Source organism: Hibiscus syriacus, unplaced genomic scaffold, assembly GCF_006381635.1.
Source record: "Hibiscus syriacus cultivar Baekdansim isolate YM2019G1 unplaced genomic scaffold, ASM638163v2 tig00112507_pilon, whole genome shotgun sequence".
Lineage (NCBI taxonomy): Eukaryota > Viridiplantae > Streptophyta > Magnoliopsida > Malvales > Malvaceae > Hibiscus > Hibiscus syriacus.
Window position 1 is genome coordinate 1,347,614 of NW_024063351.1, and position 17,675 is coordinate 1,365,288.

General features: G+C 35.7%; 2 protein-coding genes and 1 pseudogene across 2 annotated transcripts; all 3 read right to left on the minus strand.

Annotated features, from left to right (window-relative positions):
• Positions 1 to 1,217: 1,217 nt before the first annotated feature.
• LOC120181071 lies at positions 1,218 to 2,582 on the minus strand. Its single transcript, XM_039186289.1, has 2 exons — positions 2,444 to 2,582; positions 1,218 to 1,975 (listed from the first exon to the last, which is right to left on the minus strand). Exons 1-2 carry the CDS (start codon positions 2,578 to 2,580, stop codon positions 1,753 to 1,755), a joined length of 360 nt encoding a protein of 119 aa, XP_039042220.1. The 5' UTR covers positions 2,581 to 2,582; the 3' UTR covers positions 1,218 to 1,752.
• A 307-nt stretch (positions 2,583 to 2,889) lies between these two features.
• LOC120181018 lies at positions 2,890 to 10,356 on the minus strand. Its single transcript, XM_039186265.1, has 3 exons — positions 9,995 to 10,356; positions 8,862 to 8,914; positions 2,890 to 3,131 (listed from the first exon to the last, which is right to left on the minus strand). Exons 1-2 carry the CDS (start codon positions 10,307 to 10,309, stop codon positions 8,864 to 8,866), a joined length of 366 nt encoding a protein of 121 aa, XP_039042196.1. The 5' UTR covers positions 10,310 to 10,356; the 3' UTR covers positions 2,890 to 3,131; positions 8,862 to 8,863.
• A 1,761-nt stretch (positions 10,357 to 12,117) lies between these two features.
• Positions 12,118 to 16,391, minus strand: LOC120181057 (annotated as a pseudogene).
• Positions 16,392 to 17,675: the final 1,284 nt, after the last annotated feature.

A 17,675-nucleotide genomic window follows, 5' to 3' on the forward strand; every position in this document is an offset into this window, starting at 1 on the left:
TTTTCGAGATTTGGCAAATTATCATATTGATCTCTTCAGATGGTGTAAGGTGTATGAGTGCATGATCGTTTGCATAATATTTGGACTTTGATTAGTACGGTTTGAATCGGACTATAATTTGATTTGTAATTTTTGCAATTTAGAGACATACTAAACTTAACAACTTACAAGCTTTTAGTTTTTATTTTAGATTTTTCAAGTTTAAGTGAATCGGTACTTGGAGATTTACGTTGCTATTTCGATTTCATTATTATTCATAGTATGAAATTTTTACGCATATTTCTTATTTCAGATTTTATTAGTATTCTTATTTGGTTAATGTTATTATTTGAAATTATTTTTGGACACTACACATTATATTTATTTTGGACATTAGACTTTGAATTTTGGTTTTATATGCGTTTGCTTTACGACTTAATTCATTAAATGAATTATTTCGGTTACATTATACTTTTGAAATCAAGAAACGCGGGGATAATTACAATACATTTTAAATAATACCTGAGCGAATTTTGGGAGTAAAGTTAACGTATTGTAAGGCTTGGTTGTCACGTTGAATAGAGAAAAAATATTGGTTTTGGTTCTGAATTTTGATTGGCATCTGCCATAAAAAGGAAAACAAATGGAAAAAGCTTTTCCAATAATTGCGCCATTCTCATTAATCATGTAAATTGAACCCATGTTCTAAAGAATGCTACTTCACAGCGAAGGCAAACCTTTTTTTTTTTTATCCTCCAATTTCAAGGTTTCATTTTAATTAATCAGGACCAACTGGAATCGCACATCTGATTTTGGTGAGTGAGTCTCCTAATGGAGATTTTCTGCATAGACAAGGATTCGAACCTAAAACCTTACTTAAGTGATATCAAACTGTTTACCACTTAAACCAACTCGGTTGGTGAAAAGGCAAACCACTTTGACTGTGTGGGGGTTACAGTCTAGCAAAAGAAGTGCTTTCTTCCTTTTTACACAATAGATTACGCTCCAAGCAATTGTTTTGTTCTTTGCATGAGACAACTTATACACCAAGCTTCCAATCCTCACTACTCACTCGCTCGACTCACCTATTCAAGGATAAGAATCATTTCATATCAAAGATTACTAGTCCAACTATCATCGGAAAAAAAAAAGATTACTAATCCAACGCTCTTATAATACCCTATAGGCTATGTCATCAAACATTGATGCTTGGCTTGAAGAAAATAATATGGACATCTCATATGATGAAGAAGCTTGGCTTGAAGAAACTTGGGTAGAAGAAGACTGGCTGGGAGAACATTCTATTTACATCGCTGATTTTGAAGAAACTTGGGTGGAAGACAATGCAGATACTCGTATTTCTGATGCATGGTCAGATGAAAATTCTACAGCCGCCATGGATGAAGGGGAAATTTCAGAAGCTAAGGTAATGCGGCATCTTACACGTGCCCCCATCCCATTATTACATGCTTCTTTTCATATCAAGTGGTGTTGCTACCAACTCAGTAGCCTTTCCAATATAGTTCAACTCGAAAGCTGAAGAAAATAATACTAGAGTTGAACCGAGAACTTAGCACAGTTGGTTCATACACCCCTCATCTATAAATGTCATTTTGCAGGTTTGGGGTTTTAATCCCAGAATCTGCTACCTTTCATCTATTCCCAGATTGCAGCCTCATTTGTATCCAAAAGAAAAGTAATGCTAAGTACTAAATATGATACCTTTTTCGATCATTTGATAGGTTAACATCCCAGAACGGATCTTTCTATGTGTCAATATTCTACTGAGCTTCTATCAGCAACATTTGACCAGCTCTCCTCGGTGAACAAGCATCGATACGCGTTAACTGCCATGTTAATTCTTTTGTGGCTGCCATGACATGCATCATTGAGCTTGCTTACAAGGCTGGAAAGGAAAGAGTCATCTGGAAGTGGGAAAGCAAGTTGCCCTGGTTTTACCATTCTCCTCCAAACCACAGGCGTTTCGGTACTTTCCCTGAAATGATTGGATTAGTTTGTGCCATTCTGCAAACTATATTATCAGCAATTGCTTACACTTTCTACCTTAGAAATACTAATTATCCCATCAATATCTCTTACTGGCCGCTTGTCTTCGCTCTTGGTCTATTTTGGTCTAAATTTTTGTAGAAGCCGCCGGCACTCTTTCACGAGATTAGGTAACGAGTTAATCAAGTCCTTGTAATAGTCCCTCAAGGGGTTCTATGAACCACTACTAAAAACTAATTTTCTTCATTAGCTTGTAGTGTCTTTGTCCTAATGTCATAACAATGTTTCTCTTATTTCCCTCTTTTTGACATTATCTTTTTGGCTAATAATGTACTAGATTTGCTGATATAAGATTCAGATGTGGAACAGATACACTCTTATTATAAAAGAACAGGAACAGATAGTTAAACTCTTCAAAGCAAGAAAGGAATAACGATAAAAATGAAGGCGTACATACCTGTTTGAGAATTTTGACATATTTACAGTATCATGTCCATCTTCTCCGTCAAAAAGCATTTGTTTCGAACATGTTGGTTTCTCCATTTTCTTCGAAATCCAGAACTGAAGTATACATGACCTTCTGATTATGACCATTAGCTTATCTCATGAGCAATGAAAAGAACACAAGGAATATTCAGTTTCATGTTCAACAATTTTGTAGAATACAAACAAGAGCCTGAGGAAGTAACATCATGCAGAATTTTGTTCAAGGAGAGTCATAATATCATTGCTTTTGCATGAAGAATCCAATTATTTATTGATGACATAAGAATGACTAAGAAAGTGGCTAGATAATGAACAATTAGTAGATCATATTTCTTTATATTAGAAACAGAATGTTTAAATTATCTAGAAAAGTCGGGGATGGTGAGAAATGGAGCATATTGGTACATACTGAACAAAAATCTAGCTCAAACTCTAGCAATTTCAACAGACTTCTGCAGGGCTTGAAGAAGACTTCTCATGATCCTCGGCTCACCTGGGGGAGATTGATCTTTTAATGATCCATTTCTTATAGCTCGAAAGATTGGACCGGAAATATCTGTTGCTGGGAAGACTGAGCAATCTATATACACCAGAACTTCAGTCTTTCCATCGCCAACTGTAATAAAACCAAGTCGAACCCCGCCTGCTATTTTATCTATCTGTGCAGACAAATTGTGGAGAAACATTTCAAGCCATTAGGAGTTAGTACGTTTTGTTATGGTTGGAGAAGAAGAGGGAAGAGGAAGCATCGAAGAAGAGAGACGAGGAAGCAGTGAGGAACAATTGGGAAATGGGGATCGAGGGTTAGGGATTGAAGATAGGGATTGGGAATTAAATCACGTGAGATGCACAGGGAAACTTACCACAGCAGAGGCAGGCCTGGAAGGATAATGGCATGATGGAGCAGCCCAAACACGAAGGCCCAGTATCTGAGAAAGAATAGAAAGAGAAGAATCATTCTGTTAGATAGTTGTTATGACACTGGACAGCTGGCAGGAATTCTATGGCTCATGTAATTAAATAATACTAGGCTTGATTGTAAAAATCTTCTTATGAAATGAATGATGCAAACTTCTTTCTATAATCTCTCTCAATTCTTCTTCTAAAACCTATTTTCTTTCGACATTCTTCTCTACAAAATCCATCTATAACAAATTGTATTCAGAGCCTCGATTCTGGCATGCCAAAGAAGAATCAAACTATGGCTGAAGCTGATTTATCAAGGTTGTAAAAGCAGATTGAAGAATAATGCTTTAGTTAAACAAGGACGGATGAAACCAATCCACCCAAATGGTGGGAAAATAAAGAGAATCGAATCAATGCATTGGAGTCTAGAATGGAAACGAATCAGGGCTATGTGGAAGAGTTATTGAAGATATTGACAGGCAGAACTGGAGACCAAGAGCAATCTGTTGGTGAGCAGGTACAATCTCCTGATACTTCTAAAAATAAGGAAAAGACTCCTGTTATGGTGACTGTGCTGAATGACAAATCTAGGTTTACTTATAAAACTGATGAACCTGGGATATTAAAGTCTAAACCTGATGCTTGTATAGCCATTAAGAACAGTTATAGGCCTGAGAATCAAATGGGTGAAAATAGTGACTCTAGACCTATTATAGTGGGACTAGAAGCTGAAAAAAAGGGGCCAGGGAGTTCATTTAGTTCTGGGATTATGTGGAATAGACCTAAAATAGAACTTCCTTTCTTTGAAGGGGTTAATCCGAGAGGGTGGGTGCAGAAGTGCCTGAAATACTTTTCTATTTGTGGGGTTCCTGTTGAGCAGAGTGGAACTAGCTACAATGTATTTAACAGCAAGGCAGAAGTTTGGTTTGATGGTTACATTATGCAGAAACACCATGTGACATGGCATGAATTTGAAGCTGATCTTTGTCATAGATTCAGTGATAGAATTTTTCTGATATTGTTGAGGAGTTCACTAAATTGACTCAGAAAGGGTCTTGGAAGATTATCAAGAGAAGTTTGAGGAGTTACAACCTCATATGTTGTTGCAGAATCCTACTTTGACTGAGGAATTTTTTGTGTCACTTTTTATTAGTGGACTTAGAGATGATCAAGCATAGGGTCAAGGCTTTAGATCCTAAAAACTTATCTGAAGCTCTAAACAGGCCAAACTGTATGAACTGTCTGTGGAGTTTGAGAACAGAAGAGTGAGGTCTTCTTTTAAAACCCCACCCTACCCAAACCCCTTATATACATCTAAACCTACACTGCCAGTACCTACAAAACCTACAGCAGTACCAATCCAAAGCAAGTCTTATGGATTACAGAAGGCAAAATAACCTCTGCTTTAAATGTGGTGAAAAGTATTGCCGGGCCATCAGTGTAAAACCAGGCAATTGAATATGATTACTGAAGAAGTTGATCCTTCTATTAGAGGTATGTCCTAATGATGCTGAGCAAATTCAACACAAGAAGAGGAAAATCTGGAAATTTCTATGAATGCTATTACTGGCTGCATTGGCCATAATACATTGAGAATACAGGCACTATTCAGGGAAACCATTGAATCCTAATTGACATGGCAGTACACACATTTTTTAACTCCTACAGGGCTGATGCTGGCATACAGATTAATACTGCTTATCCTTTGGCTATTACTGTGGCTAATGGCCAACAGTTGTTTAGTTCTGCTAGATGCAACAAGGTTAAATGGGAAATGCAGGGACATACTTTTTCCATGATTTTAGATTACTTAATTGGGAGGCAGTGACATGGTATTGGGAGTTGATTGGATGAAGTTATTCAGTCCAATTTTGATGGACTTTAATATATGACACTAAGTTTTGATCATGAAGGGGAACAGATTTGTATTCAGGGTCAACAACCCTCTACTGATTATATCAAATATCAGGAGCTACTTTGCTTAAAATGGTGCAAGGGATTCTGATATTATTGGTCATATTATCCTATTGACTATGACACTGCTATGCTTTCTTCTTCTGTCATTCAGCCAGCAGGAGCCCTTTTGCCTCTCCCTGCCTTCTTATTAAAAAGAGGATGGCACTTGGAGGTTTTGTGTGGACTACAGACAACTAAACAGTTTGACCATCAAAGATAAGTTCCTATTCCTATAGTGGAAGACTTACTGATGAGTTAAATGGGGCAGTTTACTTTTCTAAGATTGATTTGAGATCAGGTTATTGGCAGATCAGAATTAAACCAGAAGATATTTACAAAACTGCCTTTAGAACTCATCAAGGGCATTATGAGTTTAAGGTAATGCCTTTTGGCCTTACTAATGCACCTGCTACATTTCAGGCTCTCATGAATGAGTTGTTCAGTTCCTTTCTTAGAAAATTTGTTTTAGTCTTCTTTGATGATATTTGATTTATAGCAGCAGTATGCAACAACATGTTGAACATTTGAGGCTTGTTTGGAAGTTTGAAGGTGAACCAGTTATTTGCAAAGTTATCTAAGTGTTTTTTTGGCCAGACTACAGTGGAATATCTTGGTCATATTATCTCTGCTGCAGGAGTGTCTACTGATCATAGCAAAGTGGAAGTTATGCAGAATTGGCCTCAGCCTAAAACCCTTAATCTCTCAGAGGATTTCTAGGTCTAACTGGATATTACAGATTTATCAGGCACTATGGTATATTAGCAAACCATTAACACAGATGTTAAAAAGGATGGTTTTCACTGGAATTCTGCTGCTTACAGTGCTTTTGAAGATCTTAAGAAGGCTATGTGTTTTGCTCTAGTTTTAGCATTGCCTGATTTTTCTAAAACATTTTATAGAAACAGATGCTAGCTCAGGAGGTGTAGGGGCTGTTTATCTCAGGAGGGAAGACCTATTGCTTATTTGAGTAAAGCTCTAAGCCCTAGACACTCAGCATTATCTATTTATGAAAGAAATATCTTGCTATTCTCTTGGCTGTTTCTAAATGGAGGCATTATTTTGGAGAGTGCATCATTTATTATTAAGACTGATCATGAGCCCCTAAAGTTTTCTTTTGGAGAAAAAGTTAACTACACTATCCAAAAGAAGGGTTGACAAAGTTATGGGATTAGATATACAATTCAGTATAGAAAGGGGAAATCAAATGTGGTTGCTGATGCTTTATCTAGAAGATGGGAGGATCAAGCTCAATGCTTGACTATGGGAGTGACAGTTTTGATACCTAGTTGGGTTCAGGAGATTGAAGAAAGCTATAAGGGTGACTCTTTAGCTCAGAATTGGATTTCAATTCTGACTATTACTCCTCTGGCTGACAGTAAGTGGAAGTTTTCTAAGGCTGTTCTTAGATATGATGGGAGAGTTTATATTGGAGCTACTGGAAGCCTTAGATTTACAGATTATCAATCTTTACATGACTCTCCTCAAGGGGGACACTCGGGCTCAGGCTACATTATAAGATTAGTCTAATTTTATGGCCAAATCTAAATCTATGGTTGCTGCTTATTTAGATGTTGCCAGACTTGCCAGCAAACTAAAGTGGAGCATTAGCAAAGCCTGGTTTATTACAGCCACTACCTATTCCTAACCAGGCTTGGGAAATAATTTCTATAGATTTCATTGAAGGGTTGCCTACTTCACTAAAGAAAACCCCTATTCTGCAGCAGAGGTGGCTAAAGCTACTTAGACAATGTGTACAAGCTACATGCCAGCCTAAAATGGCCATTTCTGATAGGGATAAGACCTTCACAAGTTTATTTTGGAAGGAATTTATGAAACAGTTAGGCACCAAGACAGTGTTCAGCACTGCTTACCATCCAGAAACAGATGGTCAAACAGAGAGAGTTAACCAGTGTTTGGAGCAGTATTTGAGAGGGTTTGTTTCTATAAACCTAAGCAATGGACTAAGTGGCTATCACATCTGAATGGTGGTACAATACCACTTATCATACTGCCCTCAAGTTAACTCCTTTCAGGCTTTATATGGCTACAAACCACCTATTATGGTTTGGCCTACAGAGTCTACAGTACATACTATTGCAGAAATCATGAACAACAGAGAAGTTACTAGACAGTTAATTCAAACTCAATTGCAGATGGCAAGTAATCGCATGAAGCAGCAACAAGATAAAAACAGAACTGAAAGGGTTTTGAAGTAGGAGATATGGTCTACCTGAAATTGCAGCCCTATCGACAGACATCTATTGCACTGAGAAAGAATTTGAAATTAGCAGCAAAATTATGGACCTTATAAAATTCTTGAAAGATTGGAAAAGTCGCTTATCGATTGGACTTACCGAAATCCTCTCGCTTGCATCCAGTCTTCCATGTGACCTTTTGAAGAAGTTCATCGGTGATTCATTGATTGCTGTCACTGAACCTCCTACAGTAGATGAAGAAGGAGGGTTACAAATCAAACCCTTGAGATTATGGCATCAGCTTTTGGTCGTTGGGAGAATCTGACTGAAGAAAAATGATACTTGGGAGGATTATACGACTCTCAAAGGCCAGTTCCTGCGTTCGATCCTTGGGGACAAGGCTCGTCTCGAGGGATGGATATTGTTATGGTTGGAGAAGAAGAGGGAAGAGGAAGCATCGAAGAAGAGAGACGAGGAAGCAGTGAGGAACAATTGGGAAATGGGGATCGAGGGTTAGGGATTGAAGATAGGGATTGGGAATTAAATCACGTGAGATGCACAGGGAAACTTACCACAGCAGAGGAGCAGGCCTGGAAGGATAATGGCATGATGGAGCAGCCCAAACACGAAGGCCCAGTATCTGAGAAAGAATAGAAAGAGAAGAATCATTCTATTAGATAGTTGTTATGACACTGGACAGCTGGCAGGAATTCTATGGCTCATGTAATTAAATAATACTAGGCTTGATTGTAAAAATCTTCTTATGAAATGAATGATGCAAACTTCTTTCTGTAATCTCTCTCAATTCTTCTTCTAAAACCTATTTTCTTTCGACATTCTTCTCTACAAAAATCCAGTCTATAACACGTTTATCCCAAGACACCAAAATTTGAGTAATCACTACAGCAAAATTGTTATACAACGGCGTTTTTAGCGGCCAGATAAGAATCCCCAAGGTCTGTACATTATCAAAATTATCAGGTACTAGATAGAGTAATCCGACCAGATTAGCAATCAAAGAAATCAAACTAAAAACATGGACAAGACTTGGGGCAAAAGCAAGGTTCATAGACCATTATGATTAAGTTAAGAACCAAGAGATTGGTCACCTAAAACCTTCAAGGTTTCGCAAAAAAACTAGATATTGTACAGCAAAAAAAAAAAAAAAAAAAGTGGCATCAAGGTAGAAACTCGGACCTGTTACGTATCTAGCAAGAACACGAAATTTATCGATTTAAAGTTGCATGCCTCGTTAAAACCGTGTGAACGTGTGTGTTTATAGAATTAGCAGTAAAAAAACACTTTAAGGTAACGAGAATTCAGATGGCAAACCTTCAAGGCACTGGAAGAGGCAGATTAGCTCCTTGGCAAAGACTGTTGGCCCACTGTTAAATAAAAAGAAAAAAAAGATTACAACTAGAAAAAAATCAAATACACTGATAGAACAGTTCCTTTGAGGGAATTGAGATCCAAAGAGTGCCATCGTAAATCAAGAAAGTTGGACCTTTATGTTTATTTTTTTTCTTTTTCATTGGCTAGCAGCTATATTATGGTCTAGCCTCTACCCAACGGTGGTGTTCAAGCATTGATGACATAAGTGTCATAGAAAATTAGGTAAAGTACACAAATAGTCCCTCAACTATGAGATATTATTTTGTTGAGTCTTTTGACTATTAAAAGTTATAAAACAATTCATCGACTATAGGACGTTATTTTGTTGAATCTACCAACTATAAAAAATGACAAATGATCCCCAAACTTTTTATATGTTTCATTTTGTTGAAAAATTGGTGGACTTCTGGACGTTAGCCTGGATATGATAATCTAATCCCAAATCCGTTTGAGCGGTATTTTGTAATCGAATCTATATTTAAATTTTATTGTCGATCCAGTGCTTGAAACATTATATCATAAAATCAATGCACATAAGCAACGGTGGTACTAGTAGATATTATTAAAATGTGACTTTATCATATCTCAGTCGGTAAGTTCGTCCAACTCAAATAATCATCAATTTTTTAATGAAAAAAAAGAGTAAAAACATATTAATAATCAAATCATCATTTTGTAACTTTTAATAATTAGAGACTCAATAATTTTATAATTTTTAAAAATTGGAGTACTCAACAAAACAGGGTAAGTAACCAGTGGCAGAGCCACGGCTTAGTTAGGGGAGCAAATCCGAATTTTCTTTGGTTATTTATTTATTTTACTGATGGTGCCTAACTTGAAATTTTTCGTGTACACCCTAAAATCCGAGTTTTCTTATATTAATTATTTATTTTATGGACAGTGACCATCCTGAAAATTTTATATGCACATTATCATTTAAAATTTTATTTTGTTAATATAAGTGTCTAGTCTGAAAATATTTCTGAATCGGTTACTGTATTTAACATTGTGTACTTTATTTACCTAAAATTTTACAACCGGAAGCAAAAGAAGAAATGGAAGTGAAAAGGTACCTGAAACAACAAGGTTTCGAAGCGAGGAAGATCAGTATTGGAAGGCAATTTCATGGTACCAAGAGAGACTCCATTTTCAGGGTCATCAGCAGCAGGCATAATGTCATCCTTTGCAGGTGAAGCCTTGCAGTCTAACTTCAAAACCAGGTTCCGGTGGCCGTAATATCCACGCAGCCTTGACAGCACTTGGTGCCATTTGTCGTTTTGGAATACAGAGGGTAAGGAGGAAATACACCTGGCCCTGGGTTTACAGGGTTGTGATGGCGGATTGGAAGGAGCGGTTAGGTGGAGGGGCTGCCTTAAAGCTCCGGCCATGACAGTAATTTCGAGTAGACGGAGAAGAAGAGTGCGAAATAGTGGACAACATGGGATAAGGAAGATGATCGGCTCATCCAATTATTGCATCACATGCCATGTCACCCTATCATCACCAAATCTATGTTTACAATATAATTAGTGTTGTAGGTTCAATTTCGTTTTGCATTTTAAGTACATGAGCTAGGGATGTGGGATTTATTTATTTTAGTTCTTGTACTTTCATTTTTCATTTTTTGATATCAAAATTATAAAAATAATTAAAGTCTTACATTTTGATATTAAAATTATAAAAACAATTAGAGTAAACTTGTTATTAGTTACTGATGATTTTGCAAAATCTTTTTTTTTGTTCTCCCGGTTTCTAGGCTTTGCCTCGATTAATTCGGTCCGACCCATGTTGCATACCTCGCTTTGGTGGGTGACTCTCCCAACATGGAGTTTCTGCATACACAATGACTCAAACCTAAGACCTTGCTTAAGCGGAATCAAGTTGTTTACCACTTGTATCAACCCTGTCGGTTGCAAAATCATTTTAAATTGTAGAAGATTTAGCAAATATTGTAACATCCTCCCTATTTTCTTAAATATTTTTTATGATTCTTATTTATTATTATTTTTTATCTTTTTTCAAGATCAATATTAGCTAAAGGAGAATGGTACAATATAGGAACTTGGAAAAAATAGAAGCATGTTGAATAAGGTGAATGTTGTAGTAATTAGAAAATTCATTGGCAATTGGGAACAGCTTTGGTAAAGTTGTCGATGATTATTGACGATTTTACTCTTCTTTTACATTTTTGGATCGAATTATAAAAAAAATAAAAATACAGAAGATGAAATAAGAATCTTTTAAAATTCCGTCTTTCAACAAAAGATGTGAATAAGGAGTTTAATATCGGTGCTTCACATATAATTTTACGTAAACTTTTTGAAAGGAAAATATAAATTATAGGGATTAAAATATTTAAAAAAAAATTTATAGTAAATATGTATATTTAGTTTAATATAAAAAAATAATGTATGCTAGTTGTTAATTTTTCATTAATGTTGTCGGAATCCATGACCGTTGTTGACAAATAGAGGTGCACAAAAAATTCGAATATTCGATTTTACACAAAAAAATATCTGAAACCGAATTTGAGAAAAACCATTTTTTTTAAACCGGATCGGATATTTTAAAACCGGATAGTATAACCGGTTTGGAAAAAAATTGAACGACCGAATTTTTTACCAGATTAAAAACCGGTTTGAAAAAAACCGGATAAAAAACTGATTTTTTATCCGGAAAAAAATCCGGTCTGAGATTTAAAAAATTGGATGACAGGATTTTTTACCGGATTAAAAAACGATTTTTTAAAAAAATCTGTCTTTTTCAAACCGAAACCGGTTACACCGGTTACATCATCCGGCCCTCCAAACCGGTTATGATCCGAATCGATTTTTTTATAAACCGATTTTTTGGTTTAGTGAAAAAACCGGATCGATTTTTATCCGATCCGGATCGGATTTAAATCCGACTATGTGCATCTCTACTGACAAGTTTAATTTGTTTATAATTTCATTTTGCATCATAGGGATTAAATTGAAAGAAACAAGGTCCAAAATAAAATTTTTAGAAATTCTATAAATAAAATTTACAAGTATCAAATTTAATGATATAATTTTATAAAATTAAATAAATTTTTAAGTTCGACCGATCATAAAAGAATATAGTCAAAATTTTAAAATCAAAAACCTAAAAAATTTTGGTTTCCCCTCACCTCTTCTCTGTAAATGAGTTTGATCATTGACTTTTTTTGATGAAAAGTTTGATCATTGACTTTTAACTACTCATTCGGTTTAAAATGTGTACAAGTGGAACCCAGTCAAACTGTACCACAACTGGTACAACATAAAATGATAGAACTACTTCCTGATCGTCGTGTTTTTACATAGCAAAGAGCCATTCTGCAATCCCTCAGATCTAATAATCGCCAAGGACGAGGAATAAGATCAATTATAATAAAAAAGACCGACCTTCATTACACAGAAGAGCAAGCCTCGTGATTAGGAAGGAGACTCCGCCAGGCGTCTGCAACAGTATTTGCCAGTCGGGCCTGTCCCTTGGCAAATTCATGAAAAGCGATCCCCATGTCTTGTGTTTTCTGTTCCTGGATGCGTACAATCTCTTCATTCATCAGTTGGACGATTGTCTCGAATCTTCTGGTTGCCTCCTCACTCGCCGCCTTCAACTGCAAGCGTAGAACTAATTGTTAGCAGAGGTAAAAGCAATAAAGGCCTAAATAGGCATAAAGTGAAAGTTTTGAAGGAATGACTTGCCTCCTTGTATTCATGCTCAGCTTCTCCCACCCTGTCGGAGCTTGTTAGCATGAGCTTATCACTGCAAACAATGGATCTCAAATTACAAATCTGATTACCAAATGCTACAAGTTTCAAAGATTGTCAAAGTAAGCTGCTTGTTTGCAATTTTCGTGCAAACATAACTAATTAGGGGTGCTTAATGAGTTGAACTCGACTCAGGTTGACTAGACTAGAAGGTAAATATTCTGGTGAGCTTAACAAGCAACGAGTTAATTTTTGTTCATTTTTTGTTCAAACCAAAAGGAGATCAAAACTTGATAAAGATATAAAGTGTTCAGAGCCTCAAAATTCTCCTTACCTCTGTGTCTCTTTACAAGACGATATGCTTCTGAGCTTCGGCCAAATGATTTCAAGCTCAAAAAACATAGTGTTTAAGTTTCTCATATTCGGGATTCGATTCTTCACGGGTTTTTCTTTCAAGGACAACATCACTCACCTTAGTCTGTATCCTGTTAATTTTCTAGACGAGTAATTCAAGACTAGGAATTTCAATACTATAAACATGTCATATTCAAGCCTGAGGAACCGGCGCGGCTTCAATGGAATGAAGAAAAAAAAATTACAATATAGAAAGCATGTAGTGAGTTTCGACTGTTTCAGCTTCAGAAAAAAATGGAGCAAGTTATTTTTGAAAGATCTGTAAGGTCTATTAGATATCTTCTCACCTAAAACTGTGGTATTAAAAGAAACTGAACTTTAGTTCATAAAGGAAGACTGGAGTCTTAGTACTTGTTAAAGAATGACGTTTCATATATTGAAAAATTATTCTACGAGGGAAATAAATAAATTGAAATAAAACTAGAATCAAGAAACCTTAGGAAAGAAATAAAATCGCAATCTTCGCCATAATTAGAGAATCGAAATAAATGATCTTTCTTAATATGGATTTGGTCCATAACATTACTCTCCTCCTGTAGGAAAAGCTTGTCTTCGAGCTCATAGTTAGGATAAACCTGGCAAAAGGCCCCACAAAAGAATCTTCCCTTATTAATGGTCAAAACCGATAAGGGCCGAGGTCCTCCACAAACTTATTTTCAATTATCAGCACCATTGAATAAATCTCTTCAAACATCAAATCAATTGTCATTCAGTCAAATTTTCAAAAATACATCAAGAAGTTAGACTTATCAACCTCTACAATATATAGTAAAAAGTTTTTTGCATTGGGTTTTAACAAAAAGATGGGTTGTAGAATATGAATTTAGGAAGGGTTAATGAAGACAAGCAGTAGATGTGGTTGTGGCTGCCATGTTTTTTCGAGAAGAGTTCAGGAGGTTGGATGCAAAGGATAAGAAAGAGATCAATAGAGGCTGCCATGATTTGAGTGTTAAGTTAAAGGATCTACTTTCGTATCTACCATGAGAATTACTAGCCTATTTACCAGCAGTTATTTTATCTAATTCATTCACACATTGGATCTAAAAGTTGGGTTTTGGTTTTAGCAATACTTTCATTAATATTCGACAACGTACGTACAACCTAATATACGTTTTATCTTTGTTTGCATATGCTCAAGCTGCTTGAAATTTCTGCTCGCCATTTTGCCGACCATTTTTCTACCATTAATTGAGAACCGTTGGCACTAAATACCAAATTTTTATGACAGTGTGTTTGGACTTGATAGTTCAGCTCATTAAAAGGAGACTGAAACCTTTCAGATCATTAAAGGGAGAATAAAACCTTAGGAATCGTTGTCTAGATCTCTTTAGGGTTTTTCATAAAAATTCTGCTCAGGTTTTATTAAAAAAAATGTCCCTTTAAATGTGACAAATCTAATTACATATATTGGAAAACTATTCTAGAAAGAAACAAAGTACAATCCTAAGGAAAGAAATAAATACCTGTCCAATACAGATTCAATCCACAATATCATGTTGCCAGGTTGAATTTCTAGTAGGAACTTTTTTTGTGGCAAGAATTTTTTTATAATAATTTAATCACCAAATCATATACTATAGAAAAAATGTTTAGATTAAAAATTTTGACTTCTCAATAATCATTAGAAATTTTATTAGCACTGTCTGGTGTCTACTATACAGTCACTTGCACTAACTCATAATAATGTCATAAAAAACTAGTTTACCTTGAAGATCTGCATCAAATCAGCCAACTTCTTTTAAAAATACCAGTCTCATAAGATATCAGTCTCTCCATTGTCTGAAAAGTAGCCACAAAGTTAACATAAATTTCTGTTAAAAAATCAAAAATCAAATACAAAATGAGAAATAAATAAATTTCTTGTTAAAAAAATCAAAAATCAAATACAAAATGAGAAATAAATGTGGCATAAATTGGAGCAATTTGTTGCCAATTTTCCAGAGAACAAGATAATTTATATTAGTAAGAAAGACAAGACATAGCACGAAGACAATGAAAACATAGTTGTTGCCTATTGTCCAAATAACAAGATAATTTATAAGCAAGACAAGTTACAGCATGAAAGGAAGACATGTCAAGTAACTAAAATCACAATGCTTCCTTATCAACATAAATTGCCCAAAGAAAATCCCTAATATCAGCATGGTCTTCGATGGAGCAATAGTGTTACTATTTTCGTCAAGAATTCATTTAGAAAGAAAAGGGCACCTTACCATAGTGTTTCAAGGAATTGTAGAGCTGAGCATTGCAATGAAGACAAACGTCAAAAATTGCTAACCCCATATGAAAACAATGTTAATATGTATAATTCTATAATATAAACACAAATTATATGTTTATAACCGTAAATTTAATTGGCAATTTTATAGAACAATAGTAATCGTATTTATACTGAAGAATGAGCTTAAGAACTTTAAATGCAAAAACACAATTAGCCATATATAACACTTGAAATAAGAAAAATCCCAAAGTGATAATAAGACAATAGTATTCGAACATGCAGAAGTAAAAAGCAAACTGAACCATTCAAAGCAACAAAACCTAAAGCATCACCTCTTCATCAGCCTGCAAAAAGGTTCTAAGATCTTCACTCTGTTGAAGCAAATTATGAGAAGTAATCCGATTAACAAATACGTCCAGTGCTTGGCGTCATTTCAATAAATTCAACACTAAACCGAAACTTCTCTGCAGAGGGACAAGGAAAACGTGTATCACTTCTAGCTCATGCACAAGCAATTGTACACTCAAAAGCATTGATCATGAACTTATTGCTATAAACCGGTCATAATTAAGGCAAAAATGGGTTGAATTTGTTTACCTACAGCACTCTTTTCGGGAAGAGGGGGGAATGAAAATGCATTTTTACTTCTCGAAAAGACGATCCCGTAACCAAATAAAATCACTGTAACGCCTAATAACAATCTTTTCCGGGCCTTGGTAATCCGGGAAATTGGTCTGTCCAAATAGTGAAATTCACCCCCAAAAAATTCAAATGTTTATCACGCTAAAAAAAGGGAAAGAAAAAGTCATTTCGATTAGTAACACCGATTACCTTGGTGATGACACGATAGGATATGTAAGCTTGGACGCCGTTTCCTAATTTAACGGGATCCGTCACGGAAACTGACAGATACGGCTGTGACGACGGAGATCTGGGGCTCTGCGACAACCCCGATACACTTCTTTGCTGCTCCATTTTTTTCAATCAAACAAAAAAATCAATTAATTAGTACTAATAATCCGATGGGGCCAGAATCGAAAGGAAAGGGAAAAAGACAAAGATAGGTAGGTTGGTAGTGGTAGAGTTGTAATTATTGCAGGACTCGTGGTTTGTTGCGGAATTGTGTAGCCCAGTAAATGCAGTTCATTTTACTTCTTTTACAGAGTCGATTCTATTTTGGATAAACTACACACATGGTCTTAATGTTTGAGCAAATTTTTTGTTTTCTCTCTTAAAGTTTCCAAAGTAACAAATTGATTAATAACGTTATCGATTTGTAACAAATCAATAACTCGACGTTAATAACCATTAATGTTATTGACGAAAGGCTTATCTGGTCTGTTAACAATCTACACGGATCGTTAACTATAAATAGGGGAGGCAATCGAGTACCGTTAGGATCCCGACGGGGATGGGAATAACTGAAATCTTCACCCACAAGGAGGAGGTGGGGGAAGTTTTATTCTCGAAGCTCAAATGGGGATGGGGACGGGGATAATCGAACCGTACCTGTGTGAATAACTGTGGAGATCCCCAAAAAATAACCATAAGGATCCCTGATATTTTACAAAAATAATCGTGAGGATCCCCGAAAAATATATGTGAGATTACGTGTCGCCATTGTTACATCTCAAAGGAACTAAAATTGAAGTTAAAATCTTTTCTCATTTAATATACATTGATTTGTTTAGATTTAAAATGATTAAGATTTTACATATACATTAGGTGTTAGACGAATATTGACGTTTGAAACTTTCATATTATAGATAGAGACCAATTTGAGACAATCTGATATATCTTACAAGTTTTAGGTGTTCTATTGATTTCAAAAATGTTTGTTTATTTTTTGGGAGGAAGATTAATTGAAACTCGTAAGGATCCATAAGGGATAGGTATGTGGACAAAAAATTTCCTGAAACATATAATGGGGATTTCCCAAAACCGTACCCACAAGTATTAGGAATGGAATGGGTAATACAAAATCGTCCCTACCCTGCCCCGTTGCTACCCCTAACTGTCAATTGAACAACCGTTGAACTCTTAAAACTTATATTTTCACCATTTTCCCTACAAACACATGGGTTAAAATTCAAATTGTGTGACCCAACGACACCGTCAATTGGTGTCTCACCCACTTTCTAGATTATTAGACCTATCTCGCTTCCACCATTTCTATCTTTTCCTCTAACATCCCATTGATGATACTCGCAACATTTAAGTTCGTCTCTACATTACCTTCCTCCCTATTGACAACCAACAACTCATTCACATTCTAATTTTTTCCCATCGGAGGCGGCTTCAACTTTCTAAGCATTGACACCCTCTGCCTCGACATAGATTGTCATAACTTCGTCTCCAAGATCCATGTAGATAGTAGGGAGTTCAACGGTTCTCCAACTGTTA

What these genes read in the sequence shown, in the direction of transcription:
- LOC120181018 (XM_039186265.1), bottom strand. Translation starts at nt 10,309, where the DNA reads ATGGCCGGAGCTTTAAGGCAGCCCCTCCACCTAACCGCTCCTTCCAAT. An exon ending in TCGAAACCTTGTTGTTTCAG is followed by an intron (nt 8,915 to 9,994) that starts GTACCTTTTCAC and finishes TTTATTTAACAG; the next exon opens with TGGGCCAACAGTCTTTGCCA.
- LOC120181071 (XM_039186289.1), bottom strand. Translation starts at nt 2,580, where the DNA reads ATGGTCATAATCAGAAGGTCATGTATACTTCAGTTCTGGATTTCGAAG. An exon ending in ATGTCAAAATTCTCAAACAG is followed by an intron (nt 1,976 to 2,443) that starts GTATGTACGCCT and finishes CAATCATTTCAG; the next exon opens with GGAAAGTACCGAAACGCCTG.